Here is a 27,374-nt window from a genome sequence, read left to right on the forward strand (position 1 = left end):
TAAATACTTGTTACATATGTCTACTAGATTGTGTATCTCTTTTTTATAATTTATTCTCCAAAGGTTGAATTACTGGACAAACCCAGAAGTAATAAATACAATGATTTGGAATATAAAATATGAGAATCTGTAATTTAAGTGTCATGTATTGTACTTTGCTACATTATGTAAAAGTAGAAATTCTGTATAAATCAGGCGTTGTAAAGCTATACATATTTATATGTATTTATCTCCGGGACAGTAGGCAATGAGATTTTTGGATACCTAAACACAAAATAAGAATTAAAATCATTCATTCACCATCATACAGTTCACTCATTGAGCGTATTGTTCTTGGCCAACCAAACGTGTTTTTTTTCTCACTAATTATAATTTTGGTGTCCGAACCTCCGAACTACAAGTGAAAGTATTCCTTCAGTGTAAGCAAGAGGGACAAAATAAACACTGAAAGGTTTAGGGAGGTTGTTCCAGCTCCCATCTGCATATAGTAATTCATTGCATTAGTAATTTAGATAGTACACCTTGAGACGATAGCATGTATAACGGAGAAAGAACTCACAAAGGCAAAGTAGTTACACCGATCCCCCTGACAGCATTCTGTTTATGCAAAGTTAAATTTTAAGTAAATCCAGCTCTTCGACCATTAAAATCATAATCATTAAGAGTAATGTTACCTGCACACTTCCAATCTTCGTACCAAATTCGGTGACAGTAACTTACAAAATCTTGCCTCCTTTGTTCACAATATTGTCTAGTGGCACATGTTTTTGTCACATAGTATTGCTTTTCAGCTCCTTGTGACCAATATGGAGTGCCTGAAACAATAATTGGGTCGAAATTGAGAAGGATTCTACCAATTTGAAAAATTACAATGATAGAAAACAGAATTTAGTAGGTTAAATAAAGCTGAAATGAAAACACTGGCACTTTGATCTTACAATTAGCGTAAATGATTTTTGTGCGTATACAAATGATGCTTTACTTACTGCCCCAACGGACTTCGGTTAAACAAGTGTCTTCTTCGTAATCACAAGTCCTCACCGTAGACAGACACTTTTCAACATTTCCTTCCTGTTGTGTGCAGACATAGCATTCCAACGCTCCAACATTCCCTGAACCCCAATCACCATAATAATGCTACATTCCTTTAATAGCTTCGTTTCGAAATTTTGTCTTACCGAATAAATAGATGATTGCCGTTAAAAACACTAAAGACACAAAATTAACGGTGGGAGGCATTTTGTATGAACACTTGGTTTGCTTTATTAAATAGACGTATCTAAATCTGCATCACACCTTCAGCATGCCATTTTATTTAAATTTTTAACAAATTAACAAATTTTGTGATATTAAGGCGTATACAAAAGTTACAACGGCTTAAAAAAGTAGCTCGTTTGTTTAGAATGATGTGATGATGCTATGCTGATATGTATTGAGTTGTACCACTTGCACCTGTGTGGATGGATATAATGCACACGCAACAGCATTAGTCACTCCAGGTGCTTTGTTAGTGGGGTGAGTTCTTTGCTGGCAATCCTTTTCGTGTACTACGAGGCTAGCCGATTTCCATTCATACAATGGTAAAAAACCAAGCATGGAATTCATACTGAATAGAAAATGTCAACACTACATGCAAACATATTTCATGGAAAGAATGTGTGGACTGAAAATGCAAATGCAAAAGTGAAAGTACTTTCTCTTTTCTTTTATCACTGCAGGCAAAGAAATGTGCATCGTAAGTTTTACGAAACTAATGAGAAATATTTTCTCCGTTCCAATTATGACTACTTTGCAGACAGGTTGAGTGTCTTAATGAAAATGGACATATGAAAAACAAGTTGTAACGGGATGGAGCAATTTCATTCTACGTTCATACTCCTTAAAATGATCTCTTTGTTGACACAGTTTATGATATGAGACAAGAAAATTAAGTTGACACTTATACTTTCCACATTATTTTAACAGTATCACCACTAAACAATTATCATGTATTGTATAATATGTCAAAAATTATTAATGACATCCGTCGTATACCAGTGAATGCATAAGTCAAATTTTTAACTGGCCTGTTAGTTTGCTTTTCATACGAATCCCCGTTTTTATTGGTATTACTGTACAATGTAAATACGATATATGTACCGCCATGTGTGCAAGCTAATTCTGACTGACGTCGAAATGATGGGAGTTTTTCATGCATTCGCAAAACTTGAAAATTGATTGGTGCTAAAATGAAATTTCAAGATGTTGTAAACGCGAAAAAATGTTTTAGCATGGTTCCTAATAAAACCTATACAGTTCAAATTATACATTTTTACATACGTAGGATCGTATTTGCATATGCGTTCTATACAACCACCACCACAGGTTTCAGACATAAATGTTCTGGGATTTGTCGGTTTCGTCTCACTAAATAGACGTAAAAATGATTTAGTTCCTTACATCCGGATTTTCAGAGGAAAAGCACATTTATATGTCGGACGGATCGCTTTAAATGTCTATAGAAGTTTGACAAGCGAGTGGGGAAATATTGAGTTTATGTTTTTGCTAAAAATAGGTCTTCAGACATTATACGGATCGAAGAGTGTGTATTGCTAGAAAATCCAGATCAAGATAATTTTCGTGGCAAATGGTATCCATTCTTAACTTAACCATATGCATATATTCTGTAGGTTGATGTAATACCATCATCATCAACGTTTATCGCCTCTAGTACCAGACCCGATCCCTCCCACTTCTTCAATTTTAAGGGAGTATGAACGAGAAGAGACCAAGTGTTAAACATTTTGAGGAAATGTTTTTTTTTCTTGACTAAAGTTGATCCTATTTTGCATTTATTAAGCCAAGTTCAGTTATCATTAGCTTGTCATCCGTTCAACTTGCTCCTCTTGACGTAAGGAGATTCGCTTATCCAAATCACTTATAATCATCATGGTAAGGATATTTAAGATTACTTGTTAATTACATGAATTATTTTTGGATTTATTAACATAAAATTGTCACAATGGTTGAAATTAGGGTGAGGAGTTGGACAAGGACCAGATTGCAAGTAAGCCGGATTTATATGTAGTTTCATTTATTTCACTATGTTATTGCAAAAAAATATTATAAAAACCAGTAACAAAGGATGGTTAAAAAACAGTTTTGCAGAAAGCCTTTGACAGTTTTGCACAAGGAAAGGGCTACATAACGCCCGAAATGGCAAGTACTCAAATCAATCTAATGTAATAATTGCCTTGAGCATGAGTTGAACCCACCTTTAAATGATTTGAAAAATTAAATATTTTCTGCACCCAGTCTACACATTTTTTAGTCTATAATTCTACAGTTCGAGAAACTAATTATGACGCGGGAGGCGTTCTGAGACATGCATGTTGCATACGTGGCTTCAGTCAATGAGCTTACTTGATGTTATATTCCCAACTCAAATTCTTGATAGTTTACTTAATCCATCCGATGAGTTATGTATAACTCATAAAGTAATTTGATTCGGCTAGGTTGGAACAATTCTAAGAGTGATGGGACAAGCATTTAACGAACAAACGCTTCGAGAACTTATTGCTGAAGTGGATGAGGATGGTAATCCCACACAAGAGGATTTTTGGAAGCATAAATTAATTTTTAAACTATTTTTAAATACTCCTTAGGGTCTGGACAAATTGAATTCACAGAATTTGTCATTTTGGCGTCAAAATTTATTGTGGAGGAGGACGAGGAAACACTCCAAAAGGAGTTGAAGGAGGCGTTTCGGTTATACGATAAAGCAGGCGAGTTAAATAACTTCAAGTAAAGTTGTTTATGCTTTTAAATATTCAATTTTATTCTACTTGGGATCGCATGTTTTTGCATATATGCCTGCTCAATGGACGCACTACATGTAAACATTCTCTTACGTATTTCCATTTACTCTCAGTTTTGGATCAGTAGTAGTGCTGTAAATTTTGCTGTCATGATTCCCACATGTACCACATGGTCTGAGTAATTTCTTAAATGTGGAAAAGCATGAGGAAGAAGTAAAAAAACCGTTATAGATCAAGGATGAATCTATCCAGCCTCGTACGCTGCCATAAAGTGTAATATGTTTGATCTTAAAATGAATCGTAGCTTGTCCCGAAGAAATACTTGTTGGAGTCAGTCAACGCATCAACTCCGAGAGAGTTGTTGCTGACTGTTATCGGTTTAGGAACATGGATCCTCTCGCTTCCTTGCACTGCATGAGAAATTGCACAACTTGGGCTTCTTCGTAGTAGACTAAATAGGATGCTGAATGAGGCATGCAAACAAGTCAGCATGTCCTGGTTTTGTTTATAAAATGAAATCTGCATATTATGGTCATGCAAGCTTAACACATGCTGCTAAATATATATTTCATGCAGTCATGGGTATCAGAATTAAACTGGTTGGAAAGGGCGCTAAGAAATGTCTCTGTTTATCTAAACGGATAAGATTAATTGCGCATTGGTGCAAAAATCAAGTAAAGAGATCATAATAATACCGCGACCGGATCACTTTATGCTTCAACCCCCCATTCAAAAACATGTGTACACACACAAGTGAGCCTTGATCATGCAAAAAACTATATTTTTTATAGGGAACGGCTACATCCCAACTTCAAGCTTGAAGGAGATTCTCCGAGAGTTGGATGACAAATTGACCAACGAAGAGTTGGATGGAATCGTGGGAGAGATTGACGAGGACGGCTCGGGGACTGTTGACTTTAATGAGTTCATCGAAATGATGACCGGTAAATGATGACCAGCTTCTTACCTTAATGATAAATGCAATTTTACCTGTCTATAGTAATTTGACCAATTTAAATTCAGGGTAAACTGGAAGGTGCCCAAGTGATGATGGACCATGTAACAACCCTGCGTCAGCCAATCAGCCAACTTTCCCCAAAATTTCTAATCTTGATGTATTGGTTGTTTGGATTCTTATTGGACAATGAATATTTATCAGTGCATCATGTATGCAGCTGGTTTACGCAACTGACTATTGTAACACAATTACTTGTTATTATCCTCTTAATAAATTGCTTATTTTGATTAACCTAATATCCGAAATTTCGTATAATCCGAAGCATATAAACGAAAATTCGAAAACAAGGACATGTACAATTTTAATATCAATACAACGATCTGCAAATGGGAAAATCATTAACAAGGATAATTATACATATAAAATAAACCTCTACTAGTAGTCAGACAGCTTTTCAGAAATGCATCGGGTCAGGATTTACTCCAACGAGAGTTTGAATTGTTAGCTAACTATAGATAGTTTTGGTACTAGGTCTTATTTATTCAACCCTTATTAAGATCGGCTAATACTTTATTAAACTAAAATCGGCATGGGTAGCTCTGATGGCCCTTGGAGAACACAAATTTTAATAACTTAATCTCCCATTGTCGTGTGATCACTATACCCATCTCAAACTTCAACTTTCTCAGACAATCTTCAGAAAACTAGTAGAGGTGAGAAGTAATTTTGTGGTTATGAATTACTATTCTTTGTTTTGTAAGCAAATATCTACGACCAATATCCCGAATGTTATCCTGTCATGAGAAAGATTCTGCATCAACGATCCCATTGACCCATAGGCATGACTCCATTTCTTAACCACTCCGCATATTTTGTGATTTTCGGACTTCTGCTTCAAATTTACCGAATAAATTAGTGGTCTAATTCCATTCACTTAAACGGCATGTTTCAACACAGGTATCATAACAGACAGAAATTCATATGTGGACGAACCTTGAACGAACTATCGTGAATGTTTTTTTTTCTTTTAATTTCTATATATTTTCCGATGAAATAATAGTTTGACATACAATACATTTAAAAAACTACAGACTATCCAATATAAAGACTAATGGCACATTCGCACTGAAGTAGTAATAATACGGGTCTGCCTACAGAGTTCCGAAAATAGTTTCATGAAATTTGACACTTGTAACTTGTGTGCCACAAACTATTTAGCTTATTATATTTATACATTTATGTACATACATTTATAAGCATGGATATGAGAAGGAGCTCTTATCCATTCCTTTACACACATATACCATTCATGAGGTTTGCGCTAATAGAATGTAATTGCATGGTTAAAATTGCCAGTCGATAAAGCAAGCTTTTCAAGTATATGCAATGAATATACAACTGGAATATGGTCCTCGAATGTTATGAGACTTCTGATCACTGAATCACAAGATCACGAAGGAGTGAAACTTAAAGTATTCATCATTAAAAAATCTGGATGTCTTGCATCAAGCCAGATTGAATCGGATAAAACTGGAGAATCAATGTCCATGCAAATTGAAAATAGATAATCCTGCTTATTTTATCTCCAATACTGCTTAAATGGTGTTTGTCGCAGAATTAAAATTAATCTGGATGACATCATCTCGCATGTTATCATATACATACATACATAAATATGTACAAATATGCAATGATGATGATACTGGTACACTACTGGCAATGAGATTTTTCTTATTTATTAGGCTGAACAAATTAAAAACTTTGATCAAAACATCCCAATACACATACTTGAATATTTCTTATTTTTGCGTATCAACATAGCTTAACATAGTGTTGTGCTACACGAGCAATGCCAAGAACAAATTCACCAAAATTGAGAATGAAGCAGTGGAGCATAAGGAAATACAATTAAAGGCCGAAAAGTTACTCCAATTCCAATTGTTTTTGCTAAATCGAGGGTGACCATGCAAATAACTGCTGTCTTCCATTATGGGGCAGACACACCAACCTTTGATGTCCATGCGGGATGTGTGTGCATTGTATTGGGTCTTTTCTAATGAAATGAAGAGTTTGCCATACAAGTGTCAAATCCTGTGGCTGGTTAGGGACAAGAGAGCTGCGAAAATCAATAGGCTTCAGGAAACATGATGTGGATGTTGATGGGATGGGTGAGTCACAGTCGTCGTCGCATCATATCTCATTCCAGCCTGGTTTGCCGTTGTCAGAGTTTCTGGGCGTCTCGACGCTGATGAAAATGGAAGGGATTGCCACTTATGTGTCGGAGCTCACAATCAGCTTATACTTTCCACCGCCGCCGTGGTTGAGTTGACAGATCAGAGCTCCTCGACACGGGTTAAAGATTCGCCTCCCCAACCGACCGACCGACCCACCGAGTTTACTTTGGCCATATAATCTTCCTCGCTTAGGTTTCACTCTATTCCTGCTTTCAGAGCTGAAAGTGCTGAACCCCACAAAACACGCTCTTTCTCACCGTCTCATGACCAGCCTGATGGTGACGTTGGGGGCATAAATTAAGCACTCCACACACAGCATCGTGTACAAATGTACACACATAAAACTCAACCAAAGGAAGTGTAAGCATCTCCTTTTTCCCAAACCCTATCACTGCCGACATAGTGCAGAAATTTCCGTATCGGGTCAAGGTATTTTTACTCGAGGGTTGCCCTGAGAGATGAATCTCCCATCTCCCAGGACAACCCCCCAATGCGAAGTGCATGTAAATACTGCTACAGAAACGAGTCGCGTTTCCTATTTTCCTTTCACCCTTGTTTGTAGGAAAGGTGAAAGGTGAGCTCGCAACAAAACGGCTTCATCGAGACTTATTGGACACCAGTTGCAGATTGCTGCTGGATAAACTTTTTTGCTACTTTTCAGAAACCTAACTAAATAAAAATATGACTTATAACGCATACTCGAATATACTAAAATATATTACACGCATATATAGGTTAGGTTACGCAGTGGCAGATCTGCGATTTGTACGGCTTGACTAAATTCGTCAACGTAATAACAATTCATAGCGATGATAATGATATGTTTTGTACATATGAATTTTCTCTGGTTCAGTTGGAGATTGTGAACGGAAGGGATCTTGTTCATAGTGTTAGTTCGGCCAGAAAAAGAGTCAGTCCCATCATCATCATATCATCCGTGGTGGCCTGTCCTGTTTGTGAATTACTTTGATGCATTCGTTCTCGTACTGGGTGCATGCATTGGGGTCCGATCTGGTTGCTAACTGAATTTACAGTTAAGGTGGAGTTAAACCAGATACAACCAGCTTTTTCCTACTTTGGGCAATTTGATAAGGACATGAACGATGGACAGACTGGATCATGAGCAGTATACACAGTTCAACTGCTCAAGCAAGCATGATGACACTGAAGTAGTGGAGGAAATGACTTCAAACAAGTATTGCAGTCCAAACCAGTCATGTATGAACGAACCTCTTTGCACTCGCCTTATCTCAAGTTGGCAAAATATTAAGAAAAAAACCCTTCATGTCATTGTTTCAAGTAATTGTTCCTGAACTCAAGAGTACCTCACATATACAAATGTAGGAGGTAAATATAAATGAATACGAGTTATAGAGACTAACTTAAATTACATACTAACTACCAGTAGTAAAGTATACCTGCATAAATATGTATGCAGAGTCCGGAAAAAATTCACCTCAAATTATAAACTTTGGAAACTATCTAATTACATAGTGATTTGTGATAAGTTTATAACTGATATTTCGAGAATATATGCAGATAATTCGTCATTATAAGCAATTCTAATGCGTTTGCTGCGTACAAATGTACAAATTTCTATGTATCGGCCGCACGCCGCACTCCGCACCACAGCACAACACATAGTTTAGTTTGCTTGTTACCCAAGTAATTTGCAACTCTCTTTGTAACCGCTACCAGTTTCCCGAACCACAATAAAGTAATTTTCCATCTGCGGCATTATCCCGTTCTCGAGCAGCCAGAATCATTCTGTAGTTGGTGCATAGGACGCCGTCTTTCTTTGAAAACTTGTCCGTGAAGTGAGAGTAGGAAGAAGCGAGACCCCCGAATTCAGCATTTCTCCCACTTCCACCATCATGTCTCAGCCAGGCCAACCTAATTCTTTCTCCCACTCTCGCCCAAGAGAGTAGAAAGGTATCTTCTCCACACTGGTCTCCATGGTTCATGCTGCCGTACTTTCTCCCTCTCTCGAATAACCATTCCCCAACCAGCAGCAATCTGCCTGCTCCGTACGTACGATACGTGGCTACAATTTCTATCCCACCAACCACACAACTCTCACTCCTTCACTTTGGCCTGGCTCTTTGGCACCCGGACCAAGTGAGTGAGCCAAAATCAACGAACCGGCTTCTTTGTCTCCCTCGCTCGCTGGAGTCTTGCGGGTGAGCGTATCCTCAGCGTATCCGGGGCAGAAATACTGTACGAGTCGCAGTAGTTGGATGATAGGAACGAGAACCCGCATCTGCTGCTGCTGCTTTTGTCCCGTCCGTTGCGCCTTTTCCACCTCCACATTCATTCCCACTCGCATCTACTTTCTCCCACTTGTACCACCACTGGTCGGAGGAGTGCCAACCATCCGGATCATGCGACAGGAACAGAGACCGTCGTGGTCTGGAGTCAACCAAAACGCCAACCAAGTGCCAACAACATCTCTCTCCTATGCCAATTCACCCAAGTGAAAGTACCAAGTGGCAGTTGGGACGGGATTGCTGGGCCCGTCGTCGTTGTCTCACACGGACAGGCAAGGCAACCTATAGACGCACACACATAGATGAGGAGGAGGCAGCAGTGTAGTAATAATAGCAGCGTACAAATCCACCATACCTTGACTCTCTCTTCCCATTACGGTTGCCGTAGTGAGTGAGGACGGAGAGCTGGCTGGTAAGGAGACTGGGGGAGAAAGTAGAGCTGCTGGTTTGACAGGCAGGAGAAAGGAAAACTCTTCCATTCCAACCTCATTATCCTTTATTAGCCAACCAACACTTCTCCATCCGTCTCACTGGAGAATACTCAAACCATCCTTAGCTCCTTCTTTCGCAACCGTTCCTGCATACGTAACTACCTCCGCGAGAGAGAGGAGCACAACTGCCAACAACGGGGCCAGAAGAATTCCAACTCTTTCCAATCGGTTGTGATTCAGTCAGAGTCGCGAAGGTGAGATTATTCTCAGTTTTTACTCAATTTCTTGTTATCCATCTATCTTGTCTCTCCGCACCGAATTAAGGATTGGGTGGTGTCGAGGTTGTAACTGGATTTGAGAGAGAGGATATCCTATCGCTTCTAATGAAATGTCAACCTCAACCACAATTTCTCATATTATGCAGCTCTTTCCGTCGTACCACTTCATGAGACGAATTGCTCATGTATTTTGCATCCGTGCGTATCTGATCGCAAAGGGTTATACTACCGATTTAGTTATGTACGTATGAAGAAGCATGTTGGCACAGGAAAAGGGCCCGTTGTGGACCTGATGCCGATGGATTTTATCAGGAATCAGATATGTAAATGGTGAACCCCGGCATCGTGTATATTTCTGGACCTAACATTATAAGTACTTTTTTTACTAAGCATCCTAATTGTCTAAAATTATCGTGGTGGTTGGTGTGTAACAAGTTCCAACAAGTGTTTTTGCTGTCGGCCCGAACCATTCCGCTACATTATGTTCATCCGTCTGTGAAACAAGGTTAGAACTCTCCTTCTTCCACCACTTCCACCAGTTTTGTCTGTAGGGTAGGATTCTGTCTCAGTACGTTGATACCATTCATGGAGCTCGGTCGGATGTTAATACTACCACGACTGCTTCTGCCAAGGGGAGACCAGCTCTGACTCGTGTTTCCTTACTTCTTCCATCCCATTTCCATGTCCATACTCCAACAAACCATTCCCAATTTACAATCCATAATAATATCATCCCAAATCCCAAAGGCGGACGAGCATTTTCTGCCTTTTGCAGCACGTCCTTCTAACCTTCCAACTCTTCTTTCACACTTTTCTTGCCTATCCATCCCCCACTCATTCACTCTCTTATTACACATAATTTTGCCACCGAGGTGGACAGTTCGTTTGCCACTACTCGTCGAGAAATATCAGTCACAAGAGTCTCATTTTTCACACAGTCACACTACTCAACAAATTGCTGGGCTAGTAACGATGACGGCAAGAAGAAGAGGAGTCCGTTCATTAGTTTGGTTTTTACATATCAGCATTGTCGAAATTGTCGTTATCTGAACAAGATTCACAAGCCGGTCCCCTGTTGTGTTGTGAGACCAGTGGACGTGCTGGATGATATTGTGCTCGAATTGACGTTAAAAGCAGGGAACGTGAGAAATTCTTGTTTCGCTCCGGTCCTGCGGATGCAGGAATATCAGTGAATGTGTAATTTGTTAATAGCCGGACGAAGAGTGTTGGTTGTCGAGGTCCTGAGCGAGAGGAGGCATAAGCCGGAGACACGACTATAAGCACTGAATATTGTAACAAGTGTTTGGACGAGTTATGTATGTGCTCTGGCTGAATTGTGTGGTGAGATTTTCCATGATATAACTTTGTCTTTGTTGGACTGAATGGATGTTGGTTGGCTCTGGTTGACAATTGCATCCTGTTAACGAGCAGCACCAAAAAGTTTGTACATGTAAAAAATCCTCTCCATCTCCAACACACAAAGTTACGTATGCTTACATACACAGTGTGTGCGACTGTGAAAAGGAGTATGCTCAGGACGTATGTGGGATGCATGTGTAAAAAAAATTTGAAATCACTTCTGTGTGTTCTTATACTTTAGTCACTGTCACGGCCGGGTGTGTCTAATTTCCAACTACATGGATACATTTGAATCAGTTTCCCATTACTTTGTGCTGAGGGCAATTCATCTTTATCCTGTTGCAGGACGACCAGTTCCAGTCACAATCAACAATTTTGGAAGAATCGCTTTTTAAGTGGTACATTCATTCCTTCGCCTCCTCCTCATCTTTTTTGGTCTTGAGCAACAACAGCACATTTATTTTCGTGTGTGCTCATTTCATCAACGCCATCCATACGCTTCTGGACAGATTTCTTGTTTTGGGAACTCAAGTGGAGTGAAAACGTGTCTAACAACATTACTTGCTTGTGTGCAAAAAAGTGTTACATTTATGACGGCCCAAAACTAGATTTCAACATTCTTCATCGTCCTGGATTGGTTTATACGTAGGTATAGATACATGTCCCATGTATATTTATATGGACGCTACTCCTGAGCTGCCTGTCATGATGAGATTCCTGTCTATCTTTCTCCTGTTTGTATCGTCGGGTCGTCGGATGGGACAAATGAGACAGGAGAGAAACTCTGATCTGTTCTCGCATTGAACTGTACTCCACAAAAATCTGTCAGTGTGTTGTCGTAGTTTAGCAGCCACATACTCTCATAGATACGTTGATAAGTATAGTTAGTAATACTTCGTTTTTCTCCATACTGAACATTTAAAGGGCGTGAGATGGGAGACCGTGCACGCCGCTCACGAGACGGGGCTTGTTCCCGATACTCTATCGACACGCTATTTCCGGGATTGAGCAACAACCATAACTCTTCGACGACTCAAAGTTCCAACAACTCGACAACAAATCCTTCTTCCGTGGATCAAATGGAAATGGAAAGAGAAACAGATGGATTAATATCTACTCAGCCCAGCATTCACCAAAACATTCTTGGAGGGGACGACACATGTCGAAAAACTGACCTTGACCGGATGTGTGTGAGTGGTGACGCCGGTGGAGGTGAGGAAGAACCACAACAAACATGCAGTACCAGCAGCAGTACAACTCGAAGTGGTGCTGCTGTTGGAGGCCTTTTGAGCAAAGGAGGAAGAAACAAGCCCGTGTGGGGAATGGAGTGTCGAAGTGGAGCCGGGTCCAAGAGAAAGTCCGGGAGCCCGTTAAAGCCCACAACGCAACCAAAACAGCAAATGCATCCTCCAACAGGACTCACAAAGCTGTCACGGAAGGAGATGTTCCAAGTGTTCCAACCCTGGGTCCTCTCAACTTATGGAGATTCGGCCAAGACCAAGACAATCACCAAGAAGAAATACAATAGAATTGTGAGGTAATGAACTACACATGTATTTATTTAAATGGATATGAATACATTTGATACATTTGACCTTTGGTCCTTAATTTGGATTACTACAGACCAGTGATTCTCCTTCCCACTCCTTACCATTAAAAATACATACATACATTCAATAAGTTAAAAACAAACTTCCGCCACCCACTTGTGTCTTAAATTATTTTGGGTATGCAAGTGCTAATCGTAACTCTGAAATTTTACAGGACGCTGAAAGGAGAGGAGATAAATAACGCAGAAAACTCAAAGTTCAGGTTCTGGGTTAAAGCCAAAGGTAAAGTTTTTCCTGACTGCTGTCCCCCCTCCCTCCTCGCTCTCTCTCGACTTCACTCTCTCCCCGTCGCTCATTGTCTCTGGTAATTTATTATTAATCTCTTTGTTTTCATACAAATTCCAGGATTTCATATTGGACCACCGTCTGGGCAGCTTTGTGTGAAGGACGAGCGTGGCACACTACAACATCTTGTCCCGAATGAGCCTGATCTCTACGTCCCCACTTCGGTCAAGGTTTGACACTTTCCTTTCTTTCTTCCTTCATGCCTTCTTACGCATGTATTATTCCATTGCATCTCTAGATTTTTACTAGTTTTAAAATACTACTGTGCATAAATTTTCAATCTGTTGAGAAACTTATGTCGCACCAACAAGCATGAGCAAAGTATCCTTCAATTTCTCTAACTAATTATGATGCTAAGAGATTAGATAGAAGCGATAAGGTTAAAGTGATTATACATACATAATGCTTCTTTAAAGTCTGACATTTAGGTAGATATCCTCCTTATAAACTAGAAAATCGCTGCACATAAAACCTCGAAATTATCTAAGGCAAAAACTTTACTGGTGCATTCTTCTAAATAAAATATGTGTATGTGCGCCTATTATCCAGTCCTGAGTGGCTTAAGTGATAATAAAAGGAGTCAAAAATGAATTTAGGATATGTTGGCCAAGTCTGGTGAGCGAGAGTCGGACGAAAAATGTAGAAAGTTGTTTTTGAGTTTAACGGGACGGATTCCACATCACACTCCACCGGCTCATCTTTTTATTGCTCTGCGCCTTCAGCACTTTAAGGTGTCGATGATGGCGGTGGGCCTTTGTGAACCTAAATATACGCAGAGTTGCATGAATGCTCGGGTTTGCGGTGATCCCACATTACAAACAACACAAGGACTTCCTATTTACCACGAGTTGTTAGTTCCCTTCTTTGATCCCTTGACACCTCACAACCGTCCACAAAAACCGGTTTGATTTTCCAAATAAGAGTTCCCAAATAAAGTGTCGTGACTTCAGACTAATATCTTGGCCCAGACGGAGACCGAGCCAAAATGGAGAAATCGGCCTGTGAAAAAATATGCACGAATATATGTACATAAAGTGCATAGCATTGTATTAGCATGAGCAAGATGTTACGTGTATTTAGGTGTGTAAAATTGTTGTCATTCGGGTCTGGAGCTGACGCCAATCTCACCTCTTACTTACAACAGAAGCTGAATGCATTTGCTATTACTTTTACCCCACTTGCATCACATCATCATGACGGCGTATATTAAGTATCTGTTGTAATAGTCGACATCAATGAACATGCAAATGATATTCAAAATACTTTGTGACTTATTGGATCAACATCATCAACCACCGTTTGTTCAAAATCTAAATCACCAAGAGTAAACAAAAACTGAACTGTTGTTTGAACTTGCACTTGAAGCCTTTCGACGCAGGAGTGGGGGCTTGATGTCTGTAATTTCCAATTTTGTGGGGCAAATTGGATGATTTAAAGAAAGAAAAAAAGACTTGCTCGTCTCTCTCCCTTTCAGTTGCATCTCATTCGAATGCGAGATAGCGAACAGTGTCACTTTTGTCAAGGATCATTTCGTCAAACGGATGAATCAAGTTAACCTTCATCTAGCTGCGACTACTTGAGCTCCACACACGGAGAGGTTCGGTCCATTAAAATCTGAGAGAAGGATTTGTCATAGGATTATGTGAACTATTTTCCTTCATGGGCTATTTCCCCCTTGTATTCGAGCTGGAGGATGCTTGGTGGGCTACCCTGATGTAAATGTAAATAGATGGGGACGACGGATGTCGAATGCGACTAGTGAGAGGGTGTCGTCTCTCTCTCTCTTGATGAAAAATCGAAGGCTGTGAGAATACGAAATGAAGTTCTCTCTTTCTCCGACCACGATGCACCGCACCGTCATCATGGTACGAGAACAGGAATAAATAATCCCTCCTCGCCCTGTCCGTCGCTCTCTGTGGTATTATTATTATGACGGGGGAAGGGAAAGAGGGAAAAGGTTCAAGACGGAGAGTAGGAGTAGACCGACTCCGGCCAGAGATCACCGTTGTTCGTTGTTCTTCCTGGTTCAACTGGAATTTATTTATAGTGGACAACGCCACACTGCGACTCTCCGCTCCGTCCGCACTCTTGTCATCCTTTGTGTTCTCATTCTCGCCCTCTCTCCAGTCCTCCCTCCTGCCTAGCTGAATCGGATATTGCTTCTTGCGAGTAAATTAATGACAGAGTTGTTTGACTCACCCTTCCTCTCTCTCATCTCGTCCAGCATGATCTCATGTACTTATGTGTGTGTGTGTGTCCATATGTGTGGGTGACCATGGGACGCTGGGTTGGAAAATCAGCCCATTTCATGAATGGTCGTGGAAGCCCTTCATCTATCTCATCAGCCCGAAAGATAATGGGCTTGTTGCTACGAGTGTTGTAGAGGCGTTGTCCACTGCCACCACCAATAATGACACGTTGCACTTTACCCAATTTCCACCCAATGTGATCATTTTGGGGCCGATGTGATCAGGCAGGGAATGTGAATTATTATGATACATCCCTCCCGCAAGAACTGAAAAGTCGCGAGGCTTAGGTTCCGATATCACAGAATCTCTTGGTGGTGGTGATTCGACACCACTGGAACGGAGATCCATGACCATAAATTATTCTCGGCACGTTTCCAACAGGCCCACACCAACCATACATACCATATGTTGATGTGTGCCTCAAAATCGGATACGATTTTCGACTTTGTGGTTCATTTTATGGACGGATTTGGGTTCCAATCTTTGGGCTTCATTCATAATAATAATGCTGCACATTATTACATACGATCGGCTTATTAACTGAGACTTTTTAGCCAACCACTTGTCAGAAAACGACGTGTTACAACCACACACTCGGGAGACACGCAAAATCCAAGTCCCCTCAAGTTCAACTGAATGAAGAGATTCAAAAGATTTACAAGAAACACAGGTGGAAACTAGTCTGAAGTACGTACGTACACATAATGTTATGTATACACATACGAGCAGCTGCAAATAATTTGAAAATTGTACATACTGCTGTGCGAGAGAGTGAGATGCGCTGGAGTGATGCAATGCGGTTTCATGAAGAGGAGTGTGGGGCTGAGAGATGGGAATCACGCTTCCTTGAGCTTTGCTCGTCGGTGGAGAATAAGAAGTGACGCTCTCGTGGTAACCACCATGAGAAAGTCCACAGGAAACCCAGTTCTCCACGGCCCAAATGCCAACGCAAATGCCAGCCAAAGTTCTCCCGGCCCAGCAGCAGAACCTCTCGCTGAGACTTTTGAAAATATGATAATCTGGACCAAGTAGATATTTCACCCCAAACCTTGAATAATATTTGCTACGGACATCATGCGATATTACAATATATGGACTATGTATGTACCTAGTTGACTTTTGTATTGGTATTCCTCTCACACTCGTTGAAGACATAATTTGCTAATGGCCGAGTACCGACCATTAACAGTAACTCGGCCGAGTGATATGGTGACTGGTTGTATTTTATGCAATATTTTGGGGGTCTACCTGATAATGGTTCTGGCTCGGGTTTATGATGGTGCTGTCTTTTTGGGTCCTTCCGGTTGTAGCATAGTGGTAATTGCGACAGGGAAAAAGCCTCCTCTCATCTCTCTCCAGCTGAAGCAGTTTGTTACACGAGCTACAAAACCGAAACACCTTGCAAGCTTCTTCTACAAGGAAACCTCAACCACCATCATCATCACTGCTTCCATTATCCGAACCCACACACCACAACACAACAATGATTGTTGTTGGCTGGCTGGCAGATGAATATCGCTCAGAGAATACGTTCTTATTGTGATGACATACGTGGACCAGAAACTCTGGGTGAGTTTGATATGGACAGACTACCAAAGATTCTACGAGAGAGAGACGTGTAATTTCCAAGTTGTTCCTAATATTGCTGTGGCTATGTATACTCAAGGGGTTGTTACCATGCTTAGCCACCAACGGATGCATCTGTGGAGGTATCACAGTGCCCCCACATGAACCGGGTTTAATAAACCACCTGCGGTATTTACTGCTCGTCGTCATACCATATCAAAGTAATAATGGTGAGTTAATTAATTAAATTATTAATTAACTAATAACTAAAATTGTAATTTGTTTTGTAGGATAACTCACCTTACCTCACCGAGGGGACAGAAGTCTCTGCAAAGTTCAAGGGGGCATTTTGTGAAGCAAAGATAACGGAAGTTGATCGAGTCGTGAAATTCAAGGTAAATTATTATAAAAATATTTAATTGTGGCTTAATTTAATTTTTATACTCTCTCTATCTGTAACAGGTTTTGTTCAAATCCGGATTAGTGGCTACCGTCAATTCGGACGAGGTGAGAGGAACATGGCGAGTCGGCGCAACGGTGGAGGCAAAACATTTCGTCACCGGATTCTACAGTGAGGCAACCATCTCCAAAATTCAAGATTGTTCTCAATATACGGTCGTCTTTGATGATGGTGATGTGAAGACATTGGGACGCTCAGGAATTATTGTAAAATCGAGTCGTCAATTTAATGATAATGAGACAAGGGGCCAAAGTAGCAAGATTGTTTTAAGAAAGAAGTAAATAAATGAAACAATAAATACCCAAATATTATGATCTAGCGCCAATGTTCGTGCGGAATTTTCCAAATGTGATGATAGTCCGATATTTATTTTATTATTACAGTGTTCTTCACAAAAACGACCCCTCCGACCAAGAAGTTTCCAAATCAAGACGACCACTTGGAACTATCACAAACCATACCCCACCACCCAAGATCCGCAAACAAAGTCGCCTACCATCGTCTCAATTAGATGCTGTTGATGCTGTTTCTGTTGCTGCTGCTGTTACTCAACAACAAATAGTGTCACGAATCAGACATGTGACCGAAGCGGAACTGCGTGACGTGAATGAACCTCACTATCAAGTACTACTTGACATTGGTTCATTGCCTAATCGGATTGCACGCCAAGATATAGCCACAAAACTGCAAGAAGCCGGGTCAGACGTGTCGGTTGACAAAATAGTGTGGAAACTTTGTGAGAAACCAGGGTCACCTCGACGTTTAACATCTCACTATGTTATGGATAATGGTGTTAATTCAGATAAGCCCCACTTGATAAACTATGCTCATGCTGAAAGTTTTGTGAAAAGACATCGAAAAGCAAATTTGTCCGGAAAGCACAAATTAGAACAGGAATTACGAAGAGAGGACCCTATGGTATACGCAGCAGAATTACGTCAACAACGTGAAAAATATAACGAAGACCCAAACGTTAACCAAAAAAATTTAGAGTATCGCCGCAGCATGTTGCAGAACGTGTTTTATCTTTTCGTTTGTATTGATGAGCGAATGATTGTCGGCAAATCGGAACAAGAAGTGTGGGAATTACTCTCCGAACAATCCTCCACTATAAAAGAAAAAGAATGGTATTTCGGAAACCATTCCGCATCAGGTCCACCTAGAGCACGCATCCACCCCATAGACCGACCTTCACCCGTACGTGACACCTACATCAACAACCGGCGCATATTCGAATGCATAGCTCTACCCATGAAGGACAAAGATGAGGCTGAGTTGGTCGAGAGTTACTATATTGTAAGATTTTGTTGATTTACATTTTAGCCAAATCATATTTACTATTATGTCTGGTAGTAATTTGTAAATTGTTTTATTTTGTTCTTAATTATAGCACATGTTGTTCGGTATGGCAGACAGCTCATCAGACGTAATAGTTTTAAACCAAGACTACGGGATAAGGATCCACAAGGATTTGGCAAGGAAGGCGTATGATTTAGGCGAGGCCGGACCTTTCATCATATTCGACAACGACGCACCCAACCCGGTGAATTACTTCACACCTCCATTTGTGTGTCATAGTGGAGACTTTAAGGAGCGAACCGAATGGTTTGAAAAGGTTGAGAGACCATAACTTATATTTTGTGTTATCAACTATTACAAAATATAATAAAACCACTGTTACTTATATTTATTTGTGTCCTATATGCTTAATTATAATGCGACATGACACTTCTTCATCATCACAAAGAATAAACCCATTTCTTATTTCTTGAGCCTTTCGCTCTGTTTTTTGGCCTTTTTCCCCATCCGTTTTGCCTTTAAGAACGGTGAACCAAGGCTGACACACACACCCAGCGTACCATTTCTTCTTCCGACACACTCCTCTTCAGCTCCGGTGGGATTACCGTCATCAGCGTTCACTGAATGCTGATTGCACACAAAGTCTCCTTTCCTCGTGCTCGTGACTCTGGATTTATATCCAACAACCCACACGAACACGAATATACTACCGAAATTACTCATGCAATGAAATAATTTCACACCTACAATTTGTCCGGGAGGGCCAATAAATTTTTTATGCAGCATTTAGCCTCAACGCTCCCACCATAATCACGTACCAAAACCAGCTTGGCGTGCGAGGAGAAGCCTTCAACACGCCTGGTAATTAATGTAATATGTAGCACTCGATCTGAACCAGAATCGAGGAGGCAATCATGGGTAACAGGTTGTCCTATAGATAATAACAGGAGGGTTTTCGGTGAAATCATGCAGAGGAGGCGGTGGTACGGTCTCGTAGCAATGTGGCTGCATTTAAAGTGCGTAACCTCTTTATTGAGGAAATACTACATGGCTGCTTTAAAGTGAAATTCTGTTGGGATGAAAAGTGGATGGATAGAAAGAGCCCGATTGGGACGGGTTGATCTCAACCCAACAAATGGAGTCGAGACGAGAAAGACACGGACGGACAGAGAGAGTGTGAGAGATAGAGATCCGGGAGAAGAACGGTTGATGGTGATTGGTGCAAAGTCCGGTTTTAGCAGGACATTGGTCTCGTATGTTTCGACAATTTCCTTTTTACCACCCGGAACATGAAAGGAATTCTTAGTGCAGATTCAAGTCAACTGAAAGTGAAGAACGTGAGATAAGATTGAGCAATGCGAAATAAAAGGACTTATGGTCATTTTATGTCGAGTGGCGGCTTTCTCCCGGCCTTTAGCCAAGATGCCAATAACTAATTTCAACCACCATCACTACTACATTCTCACTTTCTGGGCTTCTGCATTCTACTGCTCCGAGTCTCGTATCACAGATTTCCAATGCAACCAGCCAATCCTCTTTCATCCAACTTGGACTTCTTTGGCACACACACACAATGTTGTCGTCGTCGTAGTTGTAGTTGACATCTGGACTCTGCTGGACAGCTTCATTGTCACCAAACAGCCAGTCCGGTTCTCACTTTGTAATGCGACGTTCTTCCCTTTCCTATTTATTTACTGGACTATTGTTACAGCTATACTCATAACTTGACCATATCACATCCATAGACAATCAATGCAGCAAGCATATCTTGTCCAGTAGTGGTGTCATACTAGGTGGGAGGCAAATTAGCTGCTGGTATACAGCATCAATGACAACTCGCCCCTTCGTATATTGTGTAGGGGAGCATAAATCTTGCCTTGATTATCATATCAATATGACTTCGATGATGGTGGTAGTTGCAGCACTGCAATCACTTATTTTTCTGATTTATGTTACATCACATTTTAATGTTTTTTTTTCATGGGGGCACGAGGGACATTATTTGAGTTATACACTATGTAGGTTGGAGTAATATTGCCCTCAAGATCCAATTTAGAAATTCTATGTCCTAGAAGAGTCAGTCGGGTTCGGACTTTGAGTAGTGCGGCAAGTGATGCGCTGCAAATGATATGGGCCTGCGGGTGGAAGGAGGAAGCCCATCCAGTTGGTTGTTGGAAATGATATGAACTCAAAGGATGAATCTGTCGGGAGCCACCATTTCACCATGGAGCGTTTTGCTGCTTGGTTGTGGTCTTCTTTTTGGGTCTCCACTCTCGGGTGGATTATTGGATTGGCTATCAACCGGTCTTTCCGTAGCACCTAATTATAGGAGCAAACGTGTGTCATGTCGACATGTGCCTTATTTCTCTGTCAAATATATTTCACTCGCCCTGCTTGCACTTGGTCTGGTCCAGAAGGGAAGAAGGGTGACCCTCACCACCACCAAATACAAATGAAAATTCGGAACACTTCCTTATTTTCCTCGCTCCCTCCCCGTCAATTTCTCTCCGTCTCCTGGTTGGTTCCACTCTTCTTTCTTAATTCATTATCTTCCATCTGTCTTGCTACTTCCACTCCATGCGGGCAATAATTGCCCCTCACTACCACTTTGCTGGTTAGCAAATGGTACGAGGAAACGCCAGGCTGCCAGCCCTATACAAATGTACAAAGTGGAAGCAAGTCATTCATCCCGTCATGAGCACTTTTCTTGTGCTACACTCTGTGCGAGAGGCCAATAATGCCACGACGTATGTAAGAGGATGAGGAGGCGATCTCAAGTCGAACGTCGCGTCCTTTTTCTTCCTTCCGAAAACAAAATACGTGAAGGATCATATTTCAGAGTTCCTGACATCGAATGACACCCTTGAACCATGCAGCGTGTGCCCATTTTCAAAGCATGTAGTTACAAACAGAAGGGGTCAAATCCCTTGCAATAGCAAGTTCAAAAGGGGAGTTATTACAGGACACTTTGTTACACTGTGAGAGTGAATTACGCAAAACTTGCAGAACTTTACAGATCAGCATGATTTTGTCTGAATCTTCTAATAAAAGGAATGCACGGAGTTGTGTTAATTTAATTTTTTAGGCAATTCTTAATCAACCTTCGTCCTATATATGTATGTATGAACTGGTTCATAAGTACTATGCATTCGAGTAGCGGTCCACTGTAGAAGCTGGTGATCTGCTGCAGATGAGTTGATAGATGGTTGGATGATGTATTATAAATGTTGAACCGTATCCCCTGTCTTTCATTTCATCGATGGTGACAAATCTGTCGTCGAGATTGGATATCCAAGCTACCGCATTCTGGTGACCATCATTAGTCGTAGGTATGTGGGGTGACTATGAATCGATATATTTAGAAAGAAGAATAGCCACATGGCCAAATGATTTCCGGCATCATTAGACCATGCAGACTGTCATCTGCGACGGACAAAAGATTCGGAATAATAATTGTCAGTTCTCTTACTTGCACGTTCACGCCACGCAAGTATTTTTACATTCTTAACCATTTCGTAGATGGAGACGGTTTACGTATGTACATATTCAAGAAAGAATATTTTTCCAACTCTGATAATGCGAATTTTGCAGCCAACTACGTACAAGTAATTTCGCTGGCTGCACATGGCGTCCCTTCAGTATTATCGGAATCAGAAAAGTGTGAATAAGTCCCGACATCCCGGTAATGGGTGGTGTAGTTGGTGGGGAAATCGAATGAGGGTGACTTGTGGAACCCATTGAGTTCACTTCACAGCATGGACGTTAGTGATTGTTTGCCATAATTTTCCTATCAGTTGGAGATTTGGCCCTTATTTCCCTTTCTCTCTCTCTCTGTGTGTGAGTAGCAAAGAGAGTGAAAGAGTTTGGCTGGCTGCTACTGGTCGTGCAAAGAGCTCCGACGGACCACCGTAAATAGATAAGTCCTTAATGGTGAAGTCGAGTTTGACTCGGTGCCTGCTGGGAGAGCGAGACTGGAAAAGTCCACTTGGATGACTCTCTTTCTTTCTCTCTTTCTTTCCTCCCACGGAACAACGGAACGAGTGCGAGGAAGGAGACCACCACGAACCAGGAATTGATGGGTGGATGGATGGAGTGGTGGGTTGGTTAGCGGTGGTTGGTTGGAAGAACACACCGCCGGTTCAATATCATTACTCTGCTCTTATTTCGCCTATCAATTCCCTGGTGCACGCTACTTCCACTTCCGACCCATACTGAACACTTCACTCTTTCTTTTAATCTAATGAAGAGAAAGTTTCGTGTGGCTGTGAAATGGAATAGGCGGGGAACCTCTAGCACCGACCGGGACGACGACCAGACACAAGAGAAAGAGAGCGAGAGAGCTTTATTCTCAGCAGCCCCACGCCAAAATCAAACCAAACTCGTGTGTTCTCTGCCGTCGTCTCACTCTGAGAATGCTTTTACTCTTCTCCAAAATGAGTAACTCAAACTCACTTAGCTCCTCTCACAGTCTGCTCAAAGTAATTTCTGGTTTTAGCTCGGAAGGGACTAATAATCCTTGCCAAAAGTGAGGGGGACACAACCATGGTGATCCATCCATCCATCCATCCGCCGCCACCACTGCCGCCGCCGTCGTCGTCGTCGTCGCTCCACATCGTCATCATCATCATCATCATCATGCTGGAAAATATTTATAGTATCTTCATGGGATGGAGGACGTACGGGTGAAACGGGAGACGGGAGCTGGGATGATGGAGAAGAACAATTGTTGTGTGTGGGAAGGAGTAATGAGTGGGGAGCAGCGTTGGTTGTCGTGGCGGAGACGATGGCGTAGTCCGTGGTGAGGAGGAGGAGGAGATGAGTGGCTGGCTGATGGAGCAGGGAAAGCAAGGCAACGAAGGAAAGTGGAAAACTGTCAACGTATTATTCGTGTGAAGTTGACAGGAAAAGCCAAAATATCGACTTCCTCTGCTCTTGGCCGCGATCCCCCTGTCGTGTTCATGTCCTGTCTTCGACTCCCATTAGGCTGACTTCTTCCTTGGCTGGCTTGGCGGCGGTGGTGTGTGCATAAAATAAAACCGTCCTGCTTAGTCCTCTCCTTCCTCCGGCTCTTCCCCTTTGCCCCGCTTTCCCTCACTTAAGCCGGCCTGGTCGTGACTTTTCTCGCCCTTTGTATTCATTTATGGATGAATTTCACCGCCGCAGTTTTACACTGCTGCACTTTTTAGTACCTAAAATATACGATATGCATGCCTAATATGGAGAACAGTATATCGCTTTCACCAGAGCTCTTTGGAACAGTTTACATTTTGACGTGGTTAAAATTTTCTTAAAGAAAGTATAATGTATTAGAAGGGCATATATCACAATGTGTGGCTCGCCCGATATTGAAAGTGCTATATGCATTTACTGCATTGGGCTTTCCACAGTATACATACATACGCCGACTCCCAAATCAAATTAGATCTTATGATTGTTGAGTAGGCACTTCAACTGGAATGGTGTCAGTCATGCCCGAAATGTGATCCGATTTGTTTCTGGTTGCTCCAAAATAATTGATGATGTCTTTTGAAGTGAATCACTCATGATTGTCGAGGTTGGATAGAATCTTGGTTAATTACAAGTTCTGTGACAGATCAAGTTCATTGTCAAATAACTCAATTGAACTTCTGCTTAAGGTCTTTAAAGCTGTCACTTTATCAATTACAATTTAGAAATGCGAAATTTTCACGCATATTATGGATTATGTTGGATATAACGAAATGGATTTCGATCATATCTCTTATGTTGCCTGTCATGATGGCTGGACGGAAGGGGTATAATCATATCGGAATTTAGGTCCTGACAGCCCTCATTTCATTTGGGCTGGACCGAGTGGGAAAGTGACATAAATTCGTGTATACGTATATCAAGTCTATCAATGCATACATGTACATATGGCTGGTTGGTGGTTTGTAATCCCGTAATGACTCTGGCAGTGATGGAGTCTGAAAACGAGGAGTAGTTGCTCTACCTTTAGACCAAGTCAAACCACTCTCCAATAATGACGTTGATATACGTCGTCCCAGACTCGTAATAAATGGCTTCGAGTGGCAGCAGCAGCAGAGCAAAAGTAGCAGGAACTTTCTCCCTCTGCATAACGTTCTGAGAATATTGATGCCCACCGTGTTTCGAGTGAAGTGAAAGTATGGGGCATCATACCGCGATGCCTCTGCTTGCTAATACCCTTTGTCTTTCTCACTTTCTTTCTTGATGGACTGATCCTGTTAATACGATTAGATTTCGTGTTACAAATTAGGAGCTTGATACCCGCTCCTGCGGAATATGAGAGCTTATAAGTTAGTCAGCCAGTCGGTAAACCTGTTACATAACGGATAGCAGAGGATATTGGTGTCCGAGATAAAGAGAGCAAGTGGGAGAGAGGAAAGGAAAGGTGGAGGGAAAACATGTTGAAATTATGCGGTAGGATTATCGGGTAGCATGGTGAAGGTGGGTGAAATTGGATGTTCTATGCGACTGTGTAGGCGAAAATCTAATTATTGGCCAGACAGTGCTGGATTTCCTCTTGGAAAGCACAGGTGAGACCTCCTCATCGTCCCCAGTAACGGACTAATTTGCCCAATTGAATTGTCCCATTTTGACTGCAACCTTAAATATAAGTAATGAGTGTTTCAGACTCAACAAGAGTTTGGTTAATTGTCTATCCGTTCGTCAGGCCTGATATGTACGTGCATTCACAGGTATATAGTGCTGTTATACAAGGGAGAATTTGTTCGTGTGCTACGTACATACGTATCTACAATATACATCTCGCCCGAGAAAACAGAGGTTCCCCTTCTTCATATTTTAGTTCTGGAGGGAAACAATGTCGTTGCCATTAGCTCAAAGAAATGGTCGGAAATTCACAGTTTTGTTGTCGATTAATTTCCGTTCCAATCTCCTTCTTGGCAAGCTCGGCGGAATGTTTCATAAGCCATAATTATCCTGATGAACTCTCCTATTGTAGGTATCTCCCGCCTTGAAAGGTGCAGTAGGAACTTGCGGAGGGCAAATGCTTATGCTTTCTCCACCAACTTGTGCGAATACATGCTTCCTTTGAAAGGAGTTGGACTATCAATTGGTCTCAGGAGGAATAGTTTTTCTATTCTCATAATAATAATAATAATAACCATGAAATCGTTCAAAATCAGAATTTGTCCTTGGAGAATTAGGAATTAGTGAAATGGTGAATATTACAAGGAACCATCATCTCGTGGGCTTTTGAAGTGAGAGGCGACTACTGATTTAAGGAGACGTCATTATTTCTGCTGCCCACCAACTTTTCGGTCTGGAAGGTTGTTTGGCCCGCAATAGGAACATTTTGTGCTGAACATGGAGCCAGGATTTTTGGTAAAACTCCAGGGTGTCATTTGCGTCGAACGGGAGAATAAGAGAGAAAGCACGTCCCAGTTCATGATTCAGTGATTCAGTGAAACATTTAGCTCTCCTAATGGTGAAAATGTGGAAACCTTATTGCTAATAAAATGAGGTCGTCTGTCTGTCCACCTAGCCAAGCAACCATCCAGTCATGGCCCAACCTGGCACTCTGGGTAATGAAGATGGAAACTGGCTGAAGGCAAGTTGCCAGCCAGCAGCAAAAGCAGGACGACGGGGACCAACAACCAGGTTGACTTTGCTCGGAACAGGACGACACAAAGAAGGGAAAGTAAGATGAGGGCATCCCGGATTGAATTGTCGGGTTGCTTGGCTGGCTGGCTGGTTGGGTGGATGGTGGGAGAGAGCATCAGGGAAAGTGAGTCTCTGTTGTTCCTGGAGGCTGTTGTAGTCAGAAGCAGCAGGAGAGAGAGAGGGATTGAGATCAAAATAACAGAGCAACCCACCAACCATCTTCCTTCCCATCTTTCGCTCTGGTTGGCCAGAAAAACAACCGACCGTATTTCTGAAAACCAAGCTACAGATGCCGGGATTACGCACCTGCACATCCTCATTATTGGCATGGGAGAGAAAGCGAGGGCGAACAAGTGTAAAAAATGAAATGAGCAGACTCTGGGAGGATTTAGTAAAACAGACCCAAAACCAAGTTATTGCCTACCACATTCGACGACAGGTCTAACCTAACCTAGCCGGAAGCTAATTGGAAGGTTGGGACTCATCAAGCCAGCGAGAACGACCACTTGAACCAATTTTTCCTTACTCGAATGCCCTCAGCTTTCACTGATTAACAAACCTCTTCCCCAGGACGAGGGGGAGCTCCTCTCGTCGGGCAGACTATGTAGTTTATCTAGCTACCTCCCGTTTCCTTAAAGCTTCCTGTTTCTTCCTGGCCGTCGTCGTCCTTCCCAAGATGTGGGGCTAAACTTTGGCTAAACTCGAAACCTGTACTCCGATAAGGTAGAGGAAGAGAGAGAGAGAGGGAAAAATCTTGAAACTTATCCCTGAGTTTGTCGCCCCCGCCTCTTTTTCCTCATTTCCAGAGGGAATAGCTGCAGTGAAACTGAAACCTGCATCCCAAATGTAATAAAACTATCCCAACCCTCGCATCCCAAACCTCTGTCTGCAGTCTCCTCCTGGATGTATGTGTGTAGCCTTCTGTTCCACTCTGTGATTTGATACAAACAAGGAA

The 27,374-nt window shown here is 41.6% G+C and overlaps 4 protein-coding genes across 6 annotated transcripts in view; 3 read left to right on the forward strand and 1 right to left on the reverse strand.

The window, feature by feature from the left end:
• Positions 1-19: 19 nt before the first annotated feature.
• On the reverse strand, positions 20-1,634 carry LOC110842173. 2 transcript variants are annotated; one of them, XM_022087889.2, is made up of 6 exons: positions 1,179-1,634; positions 987-1,112; positions 675-815; positions 560-597; positions 388-478; positions 20-264 (listed from the first exon to the last, which is right to left on the reverse strand). In XM_022087889.2, exons 1-5 carry the CDS (start codon positions 1,237-1,239, stop codon positions 395-397), a joined length of 450 nt encoding a protein of 149 aa, XP_021943581.1. In that variant the 5' UTR covers positions 1,240-1,634; the 3' UTR covers positions 20-264; positions 388-394. The 2 variants fall into 2 exon arrangements, with proteins under 2 accessions (XP_021943581.1, XP_035702750.1); XM_035846857.1 differs by having other exon boundaries at positions 364-478; positions 1,179-1,587.
• A 1,067-nt stretch (positions 1,635-2,701) lies between these two features.
• Positions 2,702-5,053, forward strand: LOC110846607 (troponin C). Of its 2 annotated transcripts, XM_022093423.2 has the most exons (7): positions 2,717-2,931; positions 3,016-3,046; positions 3,140-3,198; positions 3,495-3,576; positions 3,645-3,764; positions 4,589-4,741; positions 4,821-5,053. In XM_022093423.2, the coding sequence occupies exons 1-7, from the start codon at positions 2,929-2,931 to the stop codon at positions 4,823-4,825; spliced, it is 453 nt and encodes a 150-aa protein (XP_021949115.1). In that variant the 5' UTR covers positions 2,717-2,928; the 3' UTR covers positions 4,826-5,053. The 2 variants fall into 2 exon arrangements, with proteins under 2 accessions (XP_021949107.1, XP_021949115.1); XM_022093415.2 differs by lacking the exon at positions 4,821-5,053 and having other exon boundaries at positions 2,702-2,931; positions 4,589-4,749.
• Positions 5,054-10,537: 5,484 nt separating this feature from the next.
• Positions 10,538-27,374, forward strand: part of LOC110842583 (nucleolar protein 4) — a 55,273-nt gene continuing 38,436 nt past the window's right edge. Inside the window, exons 1-3 of the mRNA XM_022088359.2 lie at positions 10,538-12,861; positions 13,089-13,156; positions 13,280-13,389. Coding sequence (XP_021944051.2) covers positions 12,257-12,861; positions 13,089-13,156; positions 13,280-13,389 — 783 coding nt within the window. The 5' untranslated portion in view covers positions 10,538-12,256. The remainder of the gene's footprint in view (positions 12,862-13,088; positions 13,157-13,279; positions 13,390-27,374) is intronic.
• On the forward strand, positions 17,086-19,180 carry LOC110842582. The gene is made up of 5 exons (XM_022088358.2): positions 17,086-17,264; positions 17,325-17,429; positions 17,497-17,771; positions 17,878-18,790; positions 18,885-19,180. The coding sequence occupies exons 1-5, from the start codon at positions 17,262-17,264 to the stop codon at positions 19,122-19,124; spliced, it is 1,536 nt and encodes a 511-aa protein (XP_021944050.1). The 5' UTR covers positions 17,086-17,261; the 3' UTR covers positions 19,125-19,180.

Source organism: Folsomia candida, unplaced genomic scaffold, assembly GCF_002217175.1.
Source record: "Folsomia candida strain VU population unplaced genomic scaffold, ASM221717v1 Fcan01_Sc001, whole genome shotgun sequence".
NCBI lineage: Eukaryota > Metazoa > Arthropoda > Collembola > Entomobryomorpha > Isotomidae > Folsomia > Folsomia candida.